Here is a 22,905-nt window from a genome sequence, read left to right as displayed (position 1 = left end):
TGAGTTGTGAATCGACTGTGTTTTTGGTATGCATTTTTAAAAAAATAAATTGCATATTTTACCTTCAATTGTCATGGTAAGGAGAATGTTGTTCTTTTTTTAGTCTTGGAACCTATTTTATTGGATTCCTTGACCCCAAAAATGTACACTTTGACACCAAGTTTGTCATTATAGCTATAACAGAAGCAAAGATATGGGCCTCTAAAGTATGGCCAAAATGTGATCTCACTTGTATCTTAGGATAAGTTTATTTCTATGGCCCTAAGGTACTTCCATGCCGAGGGGACCTTTGCATCATGACTTGAAGTCAAAAGTCACATAACCTCCCTACTATTCCATTAATCAGTCAAAAAGAGAAGTCCGGCTGATTTTAACTGAAGTACTTTGGATGACTGTGACCTGGATGACCAAGAATCTACACAGACACACATAAACCGGCATTTCTGGCATACAGTTACCACTATTTTTCTGGCAGAACATTATTGCAGAACCATTTTTCTTTATTCCTTTACAGCTGCATTTCAGCCAAATAGTTCTGACCTACCTGATAATCCTTATACTGAATTTGTAGTAATTCCAAAATGTAGTATTATTGTCTCTGAAAAGTGCACAGACAGTATAAACATGCATCTGCTTTTATGTAAATAAAGAATCTGATTGATCGTATTTCTTAAAGTGTGTTTGATTCAGGTTGAGCTGTGGTGTATTATTATTTAGGCTAACCAAAAAAAGTTTGCATCAATATTTTTGAGTTTAGACAGCAAAAAACCTACACTGAGTTAGACAAATGTGTTGCCAGCACAAACACACGTTAAGTTGGTTACTCATAGAATTTAACTAAGTTACCTCAACTTGAAGTTAGTTCTAGGTCAACTAATGCAGAAATGTGTTTAAATTAGAAGCAGTTTTAAGTCAGTGCAATTACCACCTCTTTTTCGTCAGCACAACTTATCAAAATAATGTTTGTAGAATAAATTGTGTCTCTTTCTTTTCTTGTCTTGCTGCCATGTATTGTGGGATTAGTTATCTTGAATTACTTTTTTGGAACGCACCACCTTACATAGTTGTATGTACATAGATCTCAGACATATAGCTTAATTAAATCCATTTCAGTGCTTTTGTAATGAAAGGTCCACCGCCTTACTGCCGCTCTTGTGCCGCTCCCTGCTGGTTTGACGCAGAAGTCGCCGCTGCTGCCGCTCCGCTCCAGCTGTTCCACCGCTGTCCGCCCCTGCCGCCTGCCGCCTGCCGCTCGCCGCCGCCGCTTGCCCTCATTTCGGATGCAGCAGCGACCATGACAGGCATCGCCGCTGCTTCCTTCTTCTCCAACGCCTGCAGGTTCGGCGGCTGCGGGCTCCACTTCGACTCGCTGTCCGAGCTCATCGTGCACATCGAGGACAACCACATCGGTAAGAGCCGACAAGTAGCGGCGCCGCAGCCCGCCATGGCCGAGCTTTGCGGCTAGCAGGACGTGGCTAAGTTAGCCGAGCTAGCAAGTTACTTCCTGCGTCCTGACAACCCTGTTGCTAGGTGTGGTGGCTGTCGGTGTTTCTGTACTGTCATTTCTGTACCGGACCGGTGACAGTGTTCGGGCAGCCGCACCGGAAACACACCGACACACGGTTCGGTTTCTTTTCCGCTCGAGCCACATTATTATCGCAGCTCGAGGCCCCCGCGTGCAGAGCTGGAGGCGTCACGAGTGAAGTTGCATCGTGCACGAACCAAGTGGGGCTCCATTGATTGATTATCAGCTGGTTCCAATCAATCAATCAGCGTGATGATAGTAATCGATCAGATACCCGCAGGCAGGAGGTCAGGACTCACTCTACACTTGGATCACTGTATCTTATTTTGAAGTTGCCCCATCAATATTATTATTATTATTGTCCAGGGCTGAAACTAGTGATCATTGCCTCGACTAATCGATAAGTTGTTTGGACTATAGAAGGCATTATTTATCACATCTACATAAATTAGTCTGTAATCTCCAACTTGTACATAAAGGTTTTTATGTTCTGGCTTTTTGACACCTACTGTTTTGGCAATAGAGATGATGCCCAACCCAAACTACTGTAGATTTAAGGAAAATAGTTTGCAGATGCAGGTTTAAAACAGAGTCACATTTAAAGATGATTATTTCTTGCCCAATAAGACTAAAACTAACTATACTTTCACTGTCAATTATTTTCTCAATTAATCAGTTGGTTGTTTGTTTTATTAAAGGTCAGAAATCTGTTTAAAATGTCCATCAGTGTTTCTCAATGCTAGACAGGACAAATGTTTTTTGTCCACAACCAACAACAAGACATGTGAATAATGTCATTATGTAAATACTGTCCTAGCAGAGGAAAGAAACTAGGAGAAAAATGACATTATAAGGGATGGAAATGGAGAAGAATCTAATCTAATCTAATCTAATGTCCAATCCAAACATTGTCCAAATGCTACTGGTGCTTTTGTGACCATATTCATTTAGTAAAAACACTTTTGAAAACATATGATCTAGCCTAATTTAATAATCTAATCTAATTTTATCATGTATATATTCCAAATATTTTCTGAATACTAGTGTTTTTTCTCTTTAAAAATAATCCAACTAATTCTTTGATTATAAAAATAGTTGCAGCTTCAGTTAGAAAGAGACAACTGATTGATTAATCATTGCAGCTCTATTATTATTATTATTAGTCATATTAATATGTTAAAACACATTAAGAATATCTTGAAGGCCTATTGGCCTCACTGTTTATCTGACCAAATATTCAGCATCTAAGCTCTTACTGATGTCTTTTTTTAACCAATTCTTGATAAATTAATTTTAAAATGTGCTGCAAAACATCTGCCTCCGTCTACCTGTTGTCACTCTGGTCTAGAGCAACGTCTCGCCCACAGCACTATCTGATTGGTTATATGTGACTTATAATAGCCAATCAGCACTGGCAGATAAATTTGGATAAGTTATCTTTAAATCAAACATATGTAAAACAGAAATATACATATATCTTTCTATCTCCATTAAAAGCAACTTGGTATTTATTCATCGCCATAGTGTTCGTCAGGAAGCAATCATCCTGGCAAGACACTGGCTAAAATGAATTTTTGCAAGACTGTGCTGCTTACCATCATCACACATAGATTTTGAATCAACTTTGCTTCATAATCAACACTAACTTAAGTGTAACACAGCTAGAAAATTAGAGCGATTTATGCTGTGTTTAAATTTTCTTGAAGTTTTCCTGGTCTACAGCACACCTAAACCATTTCATAGCACACTAAACACTGCTATCAGAGCACGCTAACTGCTAACCGCTCATAGATGCTCCTGACAGATCATGGAGTTATCACCAAAATCAACAAATCAACAGCACCTCCTGTGGTTCATATGGGGCATCACAACAACAAGAACTGGATGTGGGCAGAGATTGGGAAATCAAACTATGAAAACAATTATTTGATTGAAATGATGACTAAGAACAGCTTCCAATTAAGTAATAATAACATCACTTTCTACTATGATTGTTGGTGTTAGTGATTAGAAATATATTTATACAACTTTAGTTACCTGAAATTAGTTTATCATGGCCCTTTAAAACTGTTAAAGATTCTATCCATTTTAAACACAGACAAGTCTCTTTATATTTGCCTAATAATTGTTCATTAATGATTATTAGTAATTAAGAAGGAAGATAAGCAATGTTCGGCACCAATATATGTGAAGTTTGTGGTAAAAATTAAAATCTTGGTGTGAAAATTTAGATGAACGCAAACTGTAACACAAAACTTACTTTAAAAAACACGTTTTTTTTTATATATAATATATTTAATTGAAAGAATTGACATTTATCCTTCGGTGTTGATTGGTTTTAATTCCTGAGATGTAATCACTTACTTTGTTCTGTAGGCTGTGGTGACTATAAACAGAAAGATGAGACTGCATCACTGCCAGAATAGTGCCTTTAAAAAAAAACTATTTATTTTATAAGGTATCTGTCAAAACATAATGATACTTATAATCAGAAAAACACTGAATACTGGATTTATAATTAACTTGGCTGATAGTCGGTTGCCTCAAATGTACAGATAAGAGACAAGAAATATTCCCTCTTTTAGAATACCACAGAAAACAGTTCATAATATTTTATTTACTTCAATAATGCATATGAGAACTTTATACTGTGTTCCTCCCATATCTATCTATGTGTGTGTTTTATAAAACTTCACTCAGATATTACAAGTTACTACATTTTTATCTTAAACTTTATAGGATATATTATGAACATTACATTTTTACTAAGTGCTAAAGCATTTATATCTTTTCCCCAAGTCTCGTTCAGAATGTGAATTCCACCCCTCACAGTTTAACACCGAGCTCCTTCCTACATCTGCTCCCCGATCTAATATTTCAGACTCTTATTATTGAAGCTGACAAGGTTCAGCTGTCTCGGTTGTTCTTGTTTGTTGCTTGACTGGCTTTAATATCCTCTGCTCTCTGATTGTGTGCTGTGCATGTGTCCGAGGTGTTAGCCCTTAGAAAAAAAAACGTTTCCAAATGACTTATTGGGGAATAATGAAGCAATTAGTTGGCTCAAAGTGGAAAAACTTTGCTGCCCCCCCTCCTTTGTCTGCTGGCCTGCGCTCACTCTGAGAAGTGCGAAATCTTGCGTGTTGTGCCAAGTGCCTGTGAAGCATAATTACAGAGAGAGCGCTTGATTTGGCATGTCTTCCTCCTCATCTGGTGGCCTGCTGCTAAAAAGCACATTCTCCTTTATAATTAGGCGCCTGGAAAACAAGCACGCATTCTTGTCCCTGAGTTCCCCGGCCGGCGCTGCTGGTTGGGTCTGTGAACAAGAGGTGGCGCTGCTCTGCTGCTGGTGGAGATGGAGCATTTGTGGGATGCATAGCAGATATTAGAGGCCAAAACTTACCTCCTCAACACTGTGTATTACCGTCATCATACAGTAATCTGATCGAAGAATAATTAGTAATTTTTTGAGTGAAATCATCTAAATGCTATGGGATGCTTCTTATATGTTACTATACTGTAATCTTACCAAAATCATACAGGTAATGCACAGTTCTATAGCTCAGAATACTACTTATGTTTTACCTAAAAAACTTAGATTGCATCTTATAACATTGATATCAATTAAAATGGAAAAAAATTGTATTTTTTAGCCAGCATCAGTGTCAGCAAACCTGCATGAAACGCTGATCTACCAAAATCCAGTTAGCATTTGCTTTCATACATAAATTTCATGTATATCATGTATATATCACCAAATTTTCTGACTGTCAGATCTGATATTTACCATTTTTTTCCTGAAAATTGGTGTAATTTTTTATTTTTTTTTTAAATAAATGACTACTACGTTGATTCTGATTCAGCCATCTTTATCTGTAGTTTCCACTCTGTGGTCTCTAGCAGTTATCTGATTGGTAACACATATTTTAATCTACTTTTCATGTTTTAATAAACTGTAATCCTTCAAAAATAGTAGAAAATGTACAGATTTATAGCTTGGAAACTAGTTATGCTTCTCCTGAAAACCTTGGACCGGATTTCGTAACACAAATATCAACTAAAATTTAAATATAGAGTCATTTTTAGTCAACATCAATGTTAATAAACCTGCATGCAGCACTGATACACTGAAACTCCAATTTACGTTTGCCTTCATACACAAGTTTCACAAGTTTTCTGATTATCAGATCTGAACTTCACCATTTTGCTGATGATCTGTATCATTTTTAAACTGATTTTGAATCGAATCTAAAAAGAATTAGCTACTTTGGCTCTAATGCAGCCGTTTTTCTCTATCTGTAGTTTCCACTCTGTGGTCTCTCATAACACATGTTCGAATTTACTTTTTATATTTTGATATACTGTAATCTTTCCAAAATAATACAGATAATGTATAAATTTATAGCTCAGAAACTAATTATGCTTTTCCTGAAAACCTTAGCATGGATCTCAAACCCAAATATCAACTAAAATTGCAAAATTAGATTAATGTTTAACCCGTATCAATGTCAAAAAACCTGCACATACTGCTGATACACTGAAACTTCAATTGGCATGCGCCTTCATACAAGCGTTTCACAAGTTTTCTGATTATCGGATCTAAAATTCACCATTTTCCTGATTATCTGTGTCATATTTTTTTTAAAATAATTTTAAGCCCAATTTAAAAATGTGCTAATTTGCCTCTGATGCAGTCATCTTTCTTGATCTGTAGTTTCCACTCTGTGGTCTCCAGCAGTTATTTGATTGGTAAAACATACTATAATATAGTTTTTACATTTTAATATACTGCGATCCTATCAAAATATTACGGCTGATATAGATTTATAGCTCAGAACGCTAGTTATGCTTTCCCTGAAAACCCTAGAGTGGACCTTGTAGCACAAATATCATCTAAAATTGAAATAAAGTGTAATCTTTAGCCCACATCAATGTCAGACTCAGAGTGGGTGTTTTATTGTTTGTGACAGCAGTTTTAACCTGATAATGTGAGTGTTGGGTGGTCCACTTAGACCTTTGTGAACAAATTCAGCCAACTTTAAGAGAATGAATGCTAATGAGGCCCAGAAAACTGCATCAGGACCGGAGGAAAGTTTTAACACTGAGCCCAACACATGCTGTTAAGCCTGAAAGAGCTCCTCAATGGTCTGCTATTCTTGTGTGGTATAAAAAACCTGCACGCATTTGGCTGATGAAATGTTTACTTTGTCACCGGGCGACCAGGCCGCTGAGGCAAATAGTGATCATGTTATTTAGACCTGTGAATGCGAGCGTCCTACTGGGGAACTGGCACACCGATGGCCTCAAGTGTCCAGCTATTGGTAACAATGGCTCTGTTTGTTGCCAGTCCTCACTGGAGGCTCATTTAGTTGATTTTTTATTTTTTTTGCTACCCCCAAAAATCTGCGCGGAAGTAATAAATTTGGAGAACAGTAACTAGTTCCCTGATCTGTGCACCTGGTGGGCCTAATTACATTTCCCCGTCCCCCGACACTGCTGCTCCTGTTCCTGTGCGGCGACGGCAACATGAGGGGCTCCTATCGCAGATAAACCATTTCTTACAGGAGATAATGTGTTTACATTACGCAACATAGGAGTTCTATGTGATATTTTTGCTGAAATGTATTTTTCTTGAAACAGTTTGTCTAATTCTTCCCTGATGTTGTCCATTTCCAGTGCTGCAGATAAGAACACACCTTCTATATCACAGCTACATAAATTAGCCTGTAAGTTGTACCTTTTACCTTTTTTTAAAATCTTGGTTGTTTGTCCCACCAACACTATTATAGATTTAAAGAAAATATTTTGTGTCACTAGGCTTCTCCAGCTTCCAAAAATGCAGGTTTTATAACAGAGAATGTGCAATTTAAACATGAACAAAGTCACATTTAAAGATGGTAATTCCTGGCACTAGGGTTTAAACTTCTTTCCCGATTAATCTTTCAATTTTCTTCATTAGGTTGTTGTTGTTGCAGTTAGTTGTTTAGTCTATAAAAGGCCAGAAAATTGTGAAAAAAAACTGTCTACAAGGTGACAAATGTCAGTGACACTGAATTTACTGTCATAGATAAGGAGAGAAAACAGAAAATATTCAAATTTAAGAGCTGGGATCAGAAAATTTGGACTTTTTTCTTGGCAAAAAAACACTCAAAATGATAAGTGAATTATCAAAATAGTTCCAATCAAGTATTTGACTAATAATTGCACCTCTACTTGACACATAATATTGAATTGATTAATTGTTTATTAGAGTAGCATAAAATAAATTTGCAGGTAATCACTTCATTTTTTAAGTCCTTTTTCAAGCTAAAAAGCCCAACACTGATTAATTCCACCTCTTGCTCTGTGATTATTTGCAACTTTTCTAGTTGTAAACTAAGCATCTCTTGTTTTTGAAACGCTGGTGAGACGAAAACAAGCCATTTTATCATCTCAAACTCTGAGAAACTCACAATTTTTGCACGCTTTCTGCATGACACAATTACCGATTAATCAGCACATAATCAAAAATAAGTTGCAGTGAACAGCAGTGAATGTATGTTTTTGTACATACGTGTTTATCCACGTGTTTGCGCAAACATGTCTCGGTCGAACGCGTATAAGTCGCTGTCTGTGTGAAACCTATTTATAATGGATCATTTTAAACCTTCCCGTGTTTTTTCAGTAACCCGCAAAAAGGCAGCTTACACATGGCGCTTGGCTCTGTTTCATTTCCTCCTTAGAGGTCACATTGTAATGAATTACCTGTGCCACCACTCCTGGTAATGCTCCCTGCTGCTCAGAGCCACCATAAACATGTCACCATAATGCTCACCACTCTGCTCTACCCCACAGTGCATTTGGCCATGAGGGTGGAGAGCCAGACACTGGTGGAAATGAGAGAGGGAGCTGTGCATCTGGTGTGTGTGCATGTGTGTGTCTGTGTGTGTGTGAGCGTGTGTGTCGTGGAGGGTGTTATGAGGGGTAGCAGGCGTCACTTCCCCTCTTGCCTTAGGAAGGTTTGTTGTGTGATCGTCCCTCAGTTTCCTGTTGCAGACCATCATAGGGGCCCGTTTGGAATGTGTTCTTGCATCATTCGGTCGCCGCTGACACACTGAAAGTCCAATCAGCTTTCGTCTCCATACACAAGTTTCACAGATAGCGGGGATCGACAGATTTTTGGCATTTCTGATTATAGAATCAAATATTTAAGGTTTTTCTGATTATCGATGTGTCAGTTTTTGTAATCAATTCCCAATTAAAGTAAATTTACTTTAAAAGTCGCTACCTTGGCTATGATAAAGTCACCTCACAGCTCTGTGGTCTCAAGCAACTGTCTGATTGGTTATGCACGTATTTAATGGCCATTAAAAAGTGTAGGTGTGTAGTTTTGTGCCAGAATTTGTGTTATTCTTAAGTTTGACACCAAGATTTTCATTTTTACATCAAATATTGTATACATTGACTCAAAATATTGGTTTTCAGCCTCCTTGTTTACTAATCATCCACTTAGGTATCGATCCTGGAAAAACATATCTGTTGATCCCTAATCAAAAGCTCTAATGATGTACACCATCATCTCGAGGCTAAACGGTTTAATTGAAACACTGTTTTGGTGTTAAAGAGCACATTTTAAAGATCTTAACAGATTTCTTAGACTTGGTGTAATTTTAACGAGACACAAAAGCAGTAGTGATGGAGCCTTTGCAGTAGCTGTTCCTAATCCGTGGAACAGTTTCCTCTTCATATAAAAACTGCTAAGACATTAGAGATTGTGTTTTTATTTATATTTGTCTTTTTATCATGTGCTTACATCCTATGGGTTGCTATTTATAACCACACAGCACCTTTGTTTAACAGTTGTTATATTAACTGTGCTTCCTAAAAACTTTTGGCTTGACTTGACAATTAAAGGATTCTTAGGTGTCTTCTGATATGCATAAAATCAGCAGCTTTCTTTGAAACTCTTTTTGCTCTTAACTGAATTTTGTTAAAAAAAAAATATATATTTTTAAAAAGGGAATCTCTTAAAAATGGAAACCTTCTGTGGGAATGTTTTTGATTTTCAGAATGGAAAATAGTTTCATTTTATATATATCTGCCTGTCCTACCTGTTCTTTATCCCACACCTGATTCTTCGTTGTATGCATAAACATCACTTGGGCTTATTGAAAGTGATTGTTTGCCTCTGGAACTAGTGAATAAATACCCTTTTTGTGTCCCAGAAGGCTTCTAATAGTCGGCCACCAAGGTGGACCACCTGTGCAGTTTGATTAGAGGGGTTCCCATCTCTACTTGAGGCGCCTTCGTCCTGGTCCGTGACTGCTGGTGGCCCCAAAAGAATAGCAGAGGCTGTGGGGAGCTGAGCCCCTGCAGGCCTCCTCCCAGTCCCCACCTGAGGTGTGTGTGATTTACAGTGTGTGGGAACGGACTGATCCACTGCTGTTTGAGCGGTCCGAGAGCAGGCCGCCATTCCACTGCTTGAGACTCATTAGGGATAATAGCAGGGATTTCTCATGCAGCCTCTCGCACACACATACCACTACACAGAGCTCAGAATAGCCTCTGCACTGCCTCTGGTTTTTGGCAGGGGGATAGTGTCAAAATGAATGTGTCTCTCCTGCTCGGTGTTTCCATGACTTTGGCTGGAGAGCAGAGAGAGGTGTGCTGTCCTTCTCACTGGGGATAAATCCGCTCTTAATGAAACACTTGGTTACGACTGAGTCCTTGAGAAAAACCTCCTGAGCTTGAGGCGCTGAGCTCTGAGCCATTGCATCTGCCAGTATCATAACACTCTGCCGTTATTTTATCGTCAACCAACAGATCTGGCATTAACAGTCGCATGGTTGATGCCCCGTGTCTTTCGTCGCCCAGGTCTGCTTAAATCAAGACTGCCACTGCTGTGTTGACTTTTCCTGTTAGAGCTTTACAGTGTGTGGTTTCTTGTGGATGTGGTTTGAGTTGAGTTTTACTGGTCAATATCACCGTCTTGACAAAATTAAGCTTTTAGTTGACACTAATTAAAATACAGAGTGTCGTCTGTGCATTTTTTTTAATGGATGATTAAAGGCGGATTTCCACTGCAGGAACCCGATGCAGGTTTCGAGGTGGCGTTCACAGGACTGGCCCTGTAATTATCCCTTAGAATCTGACAGCTTCGACCGCGACGTTCCCTCCAAGTGCGTCAAAACAACGAATAGTACTTACAGACATAATTGCAGTTCTATGTAGTTTAGCATAGCCAGATCATTCTCCAGCACTGTGTAGAATGGTGTGACTGCACCTCATTACCATCCTGCTAAAGGCGGACAAAGGGAACCAATCGCAATTGTCTCACATAGAGCTAAGGACAGTGTCCACCGACGCTGTTCACTCAAAATAATGATGAGGGAATTGGTTTCCTGGAACATTTGCATATGGGGAGGTGAGCGCTATTACAGTAGCAGATAATTTACCAAAATAAATTAGTTGGGCTGCTTTATTGCATGATTTTCAGCATGTAGGTTACTGGTCAGAGGTTGTTGTTAGTTGTTTCAGTAGCTAAGAGGATTCTGAAAATGGTAACAGATAGTAGAAAGCAATGTGAAATGCCTGGTTAATAGCAATCAAGGTGAATCAAACTAAGTTGAATGAACAAATGCGAAACAGGGCAGTGGTAGCCATATGTTATGAATTTTCTGTTGTTGATGACGATGTTAGAGAGGAGAAAACTTGCTACTTGAGATCAAGGAGAGGACAGGAAGGTGGCTTTTGTTGTCAACTCCACATTCAACCACTCAGGATTTGTCTTCTCCCAGTTAAACCAGCTGGAGTGAAGACCACCATGGCAGTTTTGCTGTACCACTCAGAAGTACCCCTACAGTAGGTACTATTTTCTCCCCTGAAAAAGATCCTGAAAGAGTTTTTACAGGGGCGGTTCTTGTAATTGGAACACGCATAAATGTTTGCGCTGCCCAAAAAAGGTCTGCAAGTTCCTGCAGTCGAAAACAGCCTTATGTGTGCACACGTGTCAATACTTAAAATTCATCGCTTTCTAACACAGTTTTAGATTTTGTCTTCAGTGTAAAACAAGTAAAGCTTTCAAATGAATCAGAGGGAACATCTAATCAAAGCTTTTGTACGTAAGTAAGAATATAACCAAGCATCTGGTGCCAACTTTCTGTACTTAAAGGCACTGATATTTGATATCCAACTCAGTTCTTTGTCCCTGCAGACATCACTAGACGATTTGGAGTCAGATTTCTATACCCATCACAGTGAAACATAAATAATCATCTGAAAAGAAAATCCTGTGTCAGAGAGCTCCCCCTAAATCTAATTAGTGCGTCTTTGGCCTTCTACATCTCTGTCCAGCAGGATTTTAATGGCAATCAGTTATATTTATGATTTATTTCAGGGAAACAAAGAAACACACAAACAGGAGTAAAAGCCCAATGATGTGGAAGCAATAAATGAGTGTGACTCAAGGTTTTATTGCAGCCTGACAAAGGTGTTGCTTACTCCTTTAACCAAGAACTTTAATTGCACCTTTTCCATGTGTTTTGTATCTTCGCTACGGTCATTTTTGAATTATATAAACTAGAGTTTGTCTGTTATTATTATTATTAGTAGTAATAGTCGTAGTAGTATTATAATTATTGTTTTTTACTGAATATACAGGGCTTGTTAAAGCTAAAATTCTGCATTACAAATGGCCTTAGGTGTAAGTGTTGTGTATAAATGAGCATGTGGATGGAAACACGCGATAGTTTTAACCACATGGGGGTAGCAGTCTTTCACAGCAGTGCCAGAGGTAGACAGGGAGGCTCAGCTGGTAAGTGGTAGAAACTGTTGTTTTATGAGGCATCTCTCTTCTCCCACATGGACAGCAGTGGGAAAAGCGTTTGAAGTCAGGCCCGCTTCACCTCGGGGTGTGGAGATTGGCTATTGTTGTGCATTTAGCACCGCTGAGTAAGATGAATGTCTGGAGCTCAGCATGGCAAAACACAGTATGTGTCAAATGTGGTCATGTGTGAGCAATGTGCTGTCTTCAGAGCGCCTTTTTATATTTTAAAAAAAGAAAAGTGCAATGGAAATTTAAAGAAAAGGCCCAGGAGATGTCACCATCTTGTTGCAGATTTTAAGTTAAAATGTAGCAAAATATGGCTAAACTGAGCCCTGCGTTTTACTGAAAAGGGCAACCTGCCTCTTTATTCAGTAAAAATGTTTTTGGTGAATTCTACGCATTGAAAAACTATACAGATGGCCAGAGGACATGATTTAGAAACCTGCATTTGCTTGAAATTTGTGGATGTGCTGCATGTTCATTGTGCTAAATGTATCTTGGAAATTGAAAAATCTTTCCACCAAACAGTTTATAAACTTTTGTTCACATACTTAGCAGAGCCAGCATGCTCTTTGACAGCCCATCCATGACATTCTTGCACACACATTAATACCTGAGACACAAAATCCAGTTCGACCACAGTCTGCTACTGTTTGTCACTAAGTGCACTGCTTAGGGGCAAACAGATGTACTGTAAGTTTCTTAAGGTAGCAAAGAGCAATACTGTGTCAAAGTACTATATCAGCAGGTAAAGTTGAGCCCCAAATCATTCTTACAAATGGAGAAAATTTTGATTTTTATTTGACCAGTAGGTTTTTTTCCAACTGGAAATGACATAAACAAATGACAAAAGACATCAAGATGTTAATGATACATTTTAACTTTTTGAATGGTTTCTATCTATATTCCATATGTTCCTGGTAATTTGTACCATTTTCTAAAGCATTCTAATACACTATAATCTGAGAACAGCGAATGCAGTGAGTTACTGGTCAGTTGCACATCATGGGTAGGACCAAAGAGCTCAGTGAGGACCTCCAGTTTCACATTGTGGCTCCTCACAATACAGGAAAAAACTACAAAGCCCTATCCAAGTGTTTTAAAGTAACCGTGGAAACAGTGCATAGCATAATTAAAAAGTACAATGGGGTTCCACACTATGAAAAATCTCTCTGGGTGTGGTAGGAAGCCAAAAGGGATCCCTGAACTGGCAACAATGCTGATGTTAGACAGCAAGAAGGATCCACAGATCAGCACCAAGAGCATCCTGAAGAATATGAGCAGTTCTGGTAGCAACATTGCAATTAGACATTCCTGCAGACCAAGAACAAGGCTGGTCTCCATGGATCAGACCAAGGAGGACTCCACTTCTCCAAGACAGACACACTAAAGCTCAGCTAGACTAAGAAGAAAGCTTTTTTGTCATCAAATCTTTGGCCAGATGAGATGAAAATGGAGCTGTTTGGACACAAAGTAAACAGCATTGGAGCTTCCAACAAGACAATGATGTGAAACATGGAGCCAGAGTGGTGAAGAAATAGTGGAGAAAACAATGAGAAGATGTTGGAGCGTCCCAGCCAGAGTCCAGACCTGAATCCATCCAGAATCTGTGGAGGAACTGAAAAGCAGAGTGATGGAGAGGAAGCCTTCAAACTCAGAGATCTAGAGATGGACACTTGGAGGAACTAAATCTCAGTGGAGACATGCAGAAAGACTGTTAGACATTTACTGTTAAGATTAACTGTTTGACTGATGTGATGGAAAATAAAGGCTTTGACCTTGATTAGTGAGAATTTTGGACATGGCATTTTTATTAAAAATGCAAAAATGAAAAAAGAAAAACGCAGAAGTAAACTGTAATAGTAACACCTCTAACACAATGTCTTACTGGCTTTTGTCACCTGTTCATGTCATTTCCAGCCAAAAGAAACCTGCTGCTCAAAAAAAAATACTATAATTCAAAACTTGGCATGGGTAGGAGTAATTTTGGGCTGAACTGTGTGGCATGGAGGAGATTAGAGATGACTGTTTGGCACTGGATCATATTTCATAAATCTTGCACTGAAGGTCTGAAAAGGTTTGACTCAAATTTTGATTACAACCATTTTAAAAGTCAGAAGGTGTTACATGGCTGTACCTTTCATCTGTACCTGCCTGCCTTGGTAGTGCAAGAAAAAAAAACACTTTACTCCAACTAGGTAGATTTGCCAGCAACAGTGCTTTCAGTCTGTCCAGACACTTCACTGAAAACAGCTGTGAGAGTTTGCAGGTGGGAAGACAATTTGGAGAGAGGTTGGATCTGGACCTGTAAGTGTTTCATCCTCCCAGTAAAATAAAGACTGCAGTGCAGGAAGGACCCAAACTGGCCAAAAAAGTCCAGTCATTCTTAGAGACCTTTTTACACCCAGAATTAATAATTTAATGAAAAATATTCTGTGCAGAGCAGCTGCTTAGGGGAATGAGGTTTGCATTTGATTGCCTGTAGCAAGATCACTTCAGTCCATATTAACAAGTTCTCTGAATGAATCTACCTTATTCTGAATAAGTTATTAAATAGAAAAGAAGAACAAAAGCAAATTTTTCTGTTTTATATTTGTTAACCACCTTAGCTTAAAATATTTTGTTACATTTGCACAGTTTTTACAGAAATGTACCATGAATTAACAGAAACACCCTTATTATTTCAAAATCAGCTGGAAGTTTTGTTCATGTGGTCTGCAATTGTGTAATGGAAAAGGTTATTGTTCTATTTACGTATTTGTAGACTGGGTATGAACATATGATCATGTACTCTACTGGTAATGTACCTTGGTATTTTTTTGTTTTTTAAATTCAGTTTAGTGTGATATCTGTTTAGGGCTGCGACTAACCATTATTTCTCATTTTCTCAATTAATTGATTTGTTGTTTAGTTGATAAAATGCCAGAAAATTGTGAAAAATCATGATCAGCATTTTCCAAAGCCCAAGACAATGTCATCAATTCAAAAATATCCAGTTTACTGTCAGATCTGAGGAAAGAAGCCAGAAAATATTCAAATTTAAGAAGCTGGAATCAGAGAATTTGGAATTTTTCTTTAAAAATGAAAATGCTGAAACTGAAATAATCATTTATCAAAATAGCTCAACAACTACTCGATTCATTGAAAATACATATATGACGCATGTGCACATCTAGATGAAAATGTATGTAATACTTCTTTCAGACACTTAGAGTAACATAAACATGGAATTGCAGTAGCATTTTGGCCTTTATAAAGCATATGCAGTCCAGGAGAGTAGCTGTTGACTAGATAGCAGCTAATAAAAACGCTTTTGTGCCTAATTCTTCCCCTCAGATACAGACCCCTGTCTTCTGGAGAAGCAAGAGCAGCAGCAGCCGACATATGTTGCCCTCAGTTATATCAACAGGTAAAGAAATCAGTTCATATATAAAAGAAATTTACTGAATGTTTATTAATTAATGCAGTAAATCAACCTTATTACTTTACTGAACTCTGACATGATCATGACATTAATATTATTAGCGTAGGGCCTGTAAAAATGTGTCTACAAAAGTCCTCTACGTCAGTAAGTGGTTTGTCATGAAGAAGTGAAGTGTGTGTGCCTATCTCCAGTTTCAGATGTCATCTGGTGGATTGCTTAAATGAATCGCTGCAGTATTTGGTAGCCGGCTTTTTTTATTGCGCTGGGTTGATCCCAGTTGTCTTTGATATGGTGGTTTTAAAAGCCTTATGCAACAAACCAGTGCAAAGGAAGGTCTGCCACTGTCTCCCTGCCTTCACAAACACATCTTGATGTGGCTGTCACTTAATTTGTTAATTCCACTTTTGCTTTAACAATGTCTATGTTAACATTTCATTTTTATGATTCACATTTACCAAAGAACTTTACTGTCTATCATAAACTCCAAAAAGTTTTTTTTGATGGGAATGTAGCCAGCGTTGGGTTTTTCCAAGCATGTGTTCTACAGTAGTTGCTCACTGTACACTGAATGGAAAATGTTTGGTGACCAGCTTTCCTCCTCTCAACGCCAGGTTTGTGACAGATGCTGCAAGGCGAGAACACGAGGCCTCGAAGAAGAAGGTGCAGCCCAAGTTGTCTCTGTCTCTGACAGGCAGTCTGTCACGCAGCAATGTTTCCACACCTCCCCGCCACACCAGTGGAAACCTCACACCGCCAGTCACACCACCAATCACCCCATCTTCTTCCTTCCGTAGCAGCACACCTACAGGTAACCATCACCGCCGCAGTCACATCTAGTTAAATCCCATCACAGCTACAGTGAAACACATGCTACTTATTTTTTTAAATTGATTTTAACATAAAGAACAATCGAAACAACTTTAGAATTTATCACTGGATTTTGTTTTCAGGCCAGAGCAATGCTTTCTGAATTAGGATAGGTATCTCTCTGTTTCTTGATATAATGTCTGATCTCTCTTTTTAATTTAGATGCTCATCTTTTCTTATCACTCAAAAACCTCAGAGTCAGTAAGTTTAAAAGGCATGTTACAGTTAAAAATTGACCAAAATCACACCATTTATCACAGCCAGAAACTATACAAATGGAAAACACTGTTACATTTTCAACTTGAACTTATCATGTTTGGGCTCTGGACAGGAAAAATGCTTTGCTTAAAATTATAATATTTTATTTAAATTGCTTTATTCTATGTGTCTCTTTTAAAAATTCCCCAAGAATCTTCTGCAAAAAGCAAAAAAAAATCTGCACCACTCAGAAGCTACGATTCACTCAGCTGCAAGCAACAGTCAACAACAAAAATTCAGAGATTTCTCAGCTGAACTGCAGGCTGTGTTTACAAAGAGCTGAGGTTAGACAAATATGGACACAAATCAGAGTGATTAAGATGAAAATGAAACATTTGAGCAAAAAAATAAATGCAGCTTGGCTTAGCAATGGTTTACAGAGGAGCAAGTTGTCAGCAAATTGTTGTAAGATAGATTCAGCATGGTGAATTACATCTTTCTAGAGCTGATGTGCAGAGTGGTGTGAAAAAAGTTTGTAGAGGCTGTAAATGTAAGTACAAAAATAGGTATTGTGTGTAGAGTTTTTCTTTTACAGTATTGGTAACAACTGTGGGCACTTCCAAATGTTTTAAAATTTTATACAATAAATAACCAAAGACAACTAATTTTCATATTTTTAAAGGATTTATGCTAGTATAAGTTGGTTATTCAAAAAGACATTTTTGAGTTATTTCAACTTCTAGTCATGGCTGTGCTGCTTCAATAAAGGTATATGACTTTATATTGTAAAAAGTGAGCCCACAGTGAGTAAAAATGTGACAGGAAACTGCTTGGATTTCCGTAGGGTTAGATAAGTAAATGAAAAGCTATCTAAACATTTTCCTTCCTCATTTTTTTTTTTTTTTTGCTTTACCATTTGACGAGTCTCTGGATTCCATGCACATCCCACCTATGTCCAAAATGTAACTGTAGTCAACCATAATTAATTGGTGATAGAGTTGAAATATGTCTCAGATATTACAAAACATATGGCATTTCATAGCAATTAATACTTTTCCAGAAACTGTGACAGCAAACATCCACTCAGCTGATAAAAACTGTAAATCCACTTTCCAAAATATACAGTAAATCCAGTTGTCTTAACATCCATGTATTTTGCTAGAAGAAAATAAGGTTATATGACAGGCTGTTGCCTATAAAAGCTTGTGCTTGAATTGTGTAATTTTTCACACTTACATTGCAGTTTGCGTTACACATAATTGTCTCTGTTTGCTCTCCATGTAAAATTTGAGGCAGAGTTTTTGATACCATGCATGAAAAATATCCTGTAATAATTTTTTTTGGCATCAGCTGGAGGCTTTAGGAGACATCCACATCACAAATCTGACTTTCAGGCTGCAGACACTCGGGGACATCCCTCATAGTCCAGCTAATTTGTTTAATTCACTAGAGTGTACTTTATCTAACAGGAATCTTTTTTGCTTCTGCCTTCTAACATTTTCCCATGTCCTTGTTTTGTCAAGTATGAATCCTTGTGGCACAACATCTTTAGTTAATCGATAAAACAATAGCCTTGACCCCAGACCTCAGCGAAATGCACAAATTCTTTCCCACGATTTGCATAATTCAGTCTTTCCGAAAACTTGGGCACCGTAACACGTGAAGGAAAGTTTCTGGGAACGCTGCCCCAGAACTCACGCTGAGAAATACCCATGTTTTTCAGCCTGAAGGCACAAAGTTCCAGGGTTTTCTCCCCACAGATGAGTCACCAAGTGTGTGTAAATCAGGGCGTCTTGGAGAGCAGCTTGTATGATTGCATGTCTGGCACAGATTCCCTCAATCATTTACTATTTGACTTTCTGTCTCTCGCCCTCCCACAGGTAGCGAATGTGATGAAGAGGAGGTAGAGTTTGAGGAGTCTGACAGCGATGAATCGTGGACCACAGAGAGCGCCATCAGCTCCGAGTCCATCCTCAGCTCCATGTGCATGAATGGAGGAGACGAGAAGCCTTTTGCCTGCCCTGTTCCGGGCTGTAAAAAGAGATATAAGGTAATTCAATCACTTAAATCTTATTGGAATGTATTGTCACAGCTCACCGTGCCTGGAGAGACCAGATGAAAACCTGCGATATTTGCTCTCTACAAAGTGTGAGATATAGTAGATGATTGCATTTGTTCACGGAAATAAATCAAAACAGAGTCCCAGCTTGTTGACAGTGGAAAAAATCGTTCCTACTTGAGCATTACAACAACATAAATGCATACATCTAGTCCACTTCTGTGATGTGGAGTTTTACAGGATTTTCCGTTCACATCTGGCGTGTGCGGTCGGGATAAATAATGTGCAGCCTGAGAAAATTGCATTGCTGACGTGAGTGACAGGGTTATAGGCGATGACTTAGTCTGAGGTAGCAGGCACCACTCGGGCGTCTGTTTAGGGGCAGATTGGTTTGCAACTAGAAAACATTTTATTTCTCCTCCTACACTTAATTGTTGACTGGCAACCTTGTTTTGTCCAAAAGCTAATTTAAGAGCTGCACTATATGGCTTTTATTTTTAACATTCTAGGTGTAATTTAACCAATAAAATTCTGTGAAATTAGTGGCAACATCTTTTTTGTTTCAGCACATAAAAGTTGGACATAGCTTCCTCGTCAGCCAGCAGGGGGCAACTTCTCTGGTTGTAGAAAAGTCTGATTGTATGGAAATCTATGAGAAACTCCTTCAATTTGCTACCTCAGTAAACATTTTCCTATTGAATTTATGGTCTCAGTCGCCAGTTTTAATGCTTTTTATGCATAGCATGTTATTCATTTGGTAAATTATGGTTCTGTTCAGAGTAAAATAGACGATAAAGCAGGGTATGTTTTGCCAGGTTGCTACTGTATAGGTGTGCTTAGTTATTCGACTTCTCCAGTCAGATTAACCTCTGCTTGTTACGTTGGGTTTCAAAATACCAAGGCAGTGGGGTGTACTGAAAGCTCACCTGGTTAGGCACTGCCACCAAGTGTAGAGTTCAAGGTGGGGACAGTCAAATGCCAAACTCGAGGCTTCACAATGATAGTCCAAACACAAATGATTGACATCCCCTGTTGTGTATACAAGGCTATAAAAACAAGGCCTACAAATAAAGGTATTCTGAGCCCTTACCTTATCCACATCCAACACCTTCAGATAAATCAAAATGTAGGTCTTATCAAATAACATTGGAATCTGACTTCATTAAAGACAATGATCCCAAACACACATCAAAAATGGTAAAGAAATGGCAAAATCAGGCTAGTATTGAGGTTATAGGCTGGCCAACCCAAACTGCTGGCTTAATCCCCATCAAGAACCTGAAGACTGTGCTTAAGAAACAAGTACATGTCATAAAGCCAACAAATTCACTTTAACTGTACCAATTATGTTAAAAGGAGCGGCCAAAGATGCAAACAGAAGTTCATATACAGCTACCAAAAGCACCTAGTTGAGGTGAAAATGCCCAAAGGATGTTACACCAAATATTAGCATTGATGTATGTATATTTTTGACCCAGTAGATTTTGTCATACTCCCAGAAGACCTGTAATAAGTCTGTGAAAGAACCAAAATGCATGATTATCTTCTGTGGCAAACATAAGTATGTTTCAGTGATTCCATTATAGAAAATTAAGAGCTGTAGGAGTCATCACAAACTCAAGACTGCCATAGTATACATAGTATTTACAAGTGTGTGTAAGCTTTTGCTCACCACTGTAACTCTGCACAGTTGCTTTATGGAGAATATGCAGATGTATGTCTTTCTCCACCCACATCTCCCCACTCACTGTACCTCAACACATCAGCTCTCCTACTACTCTCCTCAAACACTGTGAAGCTACTCTATGCTATACAATGACAAGTTGTAATACTGGAGTAATTCAGCTGACCTATTTTGAAGAAAAAGAATTATACAAAAATCCCAACTCTGCAAGTTGATAGGATTGGTTCCTTAGATTTGTCATGTGTGAAGCCCCTCATAATGTGTACTGTAGCGTAAAAAAACACCATTAGACACTGTCCCCGGAGAGGCTTTATGTTGCCTTTAAGACCAAAATCAAAGTACATTCCTGCACCCATTGTCCATAATCTTGTAAAACGCCTTCCCCGAAGAGCTTATAGAGAAACATATTAATGCTCATTGTTCAGGAATGAGATGTTAATCACTCGCATACGGATGCAATTTCTGAGTGTCCATATGCTTTTCTCCATGCAGTGCAGATGTGATAAACTCAGCCAATTCTCCTTTTGTTGCTTTTAACACACACTGTCTCGTGTTCATGCGTCTAACGTGACTTCTCGTTTTGTTTGTCTTTGCAGAATGTGAACGGAATCAAGTACCACGCCAAGAACGGCCACCGAACCCAGATAAGGGTGAGAAAACCCTTCAAGTGCCGATGCGGGAAGAGCTACAAAACATCTCAGGGTCTCCGTCACCACACCATCAACTTCCACCCGCCCATCTCTACCGACATCATCCGCAAGATGCAGCAGTAGAGACCAAGTCGACCCCACCATCACCAGCAGTGGCTGTTTCTCATTCCACCCCGTCCCCTCTCATCCATCAGCCCCTTTTCTTTCCCTCATATATATATATATATATATATACACACTTAGCTATGACACTATTTTTTTTTTTGATTGCATGGTTTAAATGTATTATTATTCACTAATTTTTCATTCAGAATGTTGAAACCATTATGTACTTCACAGTTTTGTATTTTGCACATTTAAGCTATTGTTTATCTTCTTTGTTATTCTTTGACATATGGTGCTTGTTATTGATGAGGGCATGTTGTAGACTACAGAATGACCACATCACAAGTAGCCTTGCATGTGAAGTAGGGCATCCTGTTTTAAAGGGAAACGTTTGGTTTTTGATGAGAAAGGAGGCACCATTACCTGCTTTTGCCTAAAATGTGACAAGGGCAAATGAAAAATGAATGTGTGCTGTAGCCTGAAAATCCAACATGTACAAAAGCATTTTTTCAGGCTCCATCAGGCTTACTATAGTTACTTTTCCTTTCATATCACGAGAATTCAAAACCCTTTTTTTGATCTCTTTTACTGCAACCACTAGTGTGTGTGAGCACCAAAGGACTATCTCAGGTGATTTTCGCGAGCATTTCAGCACCACAATCCTGCCCAAGTGTTTTCAAAGCATTTATGCTGTTCAGTGGGATCATGGGAACTCTGTGCATCCTCGTGCCCCCGATCACTTTTCCGCAAGACCTACGCAGTTTTCCTTCCTTGCTGATTTACAGTAAGGAACTGAAGCACTTTTTGTAAAAGTTGCCAAATGAAATAGCATTTTTGCCAATATCTTGTTTCTTGTGTATATACATTAAGTGTACTATTGCACGTTCTACAATAGATTGCTCCAGGTGTTTTCAGTATTGTGAGATTTCTGTATGAACAGTAGTTGCCTTGAATTGTAAAACCATTCCAAACAGTGCAGTAAATCTTTGTATGGCTTTGTTCTGACAGTTCATACAAACTCAGACTGACTCCCTCGTCTGTTTGATTAATCTGTGCCATGGATAATAGGAAAAGAGGGGCTAACTTTAGCCATATATTTAGCACACTGATGTTGTCAGTTTGGCTGTGAGAGAAACATATGCAGGTCTTACTTTGTGCCATAACAATATAACGTCAGTCATCCGTGAAGACTGAAGAATTATAATAATGAACCACAGGTCAAGCAATGTCACAGGAATAGGAATTACCAACACTGAGCCATTAGGTAAAATCTTCACAGCATGGATGTTAGTGTTAATAAACTACAGCCCAATTAAAAATTGTGGCAGTGTTATTCTGCCAGTATAGAGAAAACTCTTTGATATAGTGTACAGTGAATGTATTGTCATGTGTTAAGTGCAGTAAATTATATTTTCATATGTTTCTGAGGTAATAAAAGCTATACTATGTATGAAAACGTGTATGAAAAGCTGAAAACCAGAGGTGGTGACGTACTGTATTTCTTCAAAAAAAAAAAAAAAAAAGCTGCTTCATGTAAACTTTTGTTACGTTTAGAATAAAAGTTCCTCTGTTCCTCTGACTCCTGTGTCATT

General features: G+C 38.5%; 1 protein-coding gene across 1 annotated transcript; it reads left to right on the top strand.

The window, feature by feature from the left end:
- Nucleotides 1-1,108: 1,108 nt before the first annotated feature.
- Nucleotides 1,109-22,892, top strand: jazf1b (JAZF zinc finger 1b). Its single transcript, XM_023299447.3, has 5 exons — nucleotides 1,109-1,409; nucleotides 15,663-15,735; nucleotides 16,362-16,558; nucleotides 18,696-18,865; nucleotides 21,155-22,892. The coding sequence occupies exons 1-5, from the start codon at nucleotides 1,124-1,126 to the stop codon at nucleotides 21,329-21,331; spliced, it is 903 nt and encodes a 300-aa protein (XP_023155215.2). The 5' UTR covers nucleotides 1,109-1,123; the 3' UTR covers nucleotides 21,332-22,892.
- Nucleotides 22,893-22,905: the final 13 nt, after the last annotated feature.

The sequence above is a fragment of the Amphiprion ocellaris genome, chromosome 9, assembly GCF_022539595.1.
Source record: "Amphiprion ocellaris isolate individual 3 ecotype Okinawa chromosome 9, ASM2253959v1, whole genome shotgun sequence".
NCBI lineage: Eukaryota > Metazoa > Chordata > Actinopteri > Pomacentridae > Amphiprion > Amphiprion ocellaris.
This window is presented reverse-complemented; position numbering and strand designations above follow the sequence as displayed.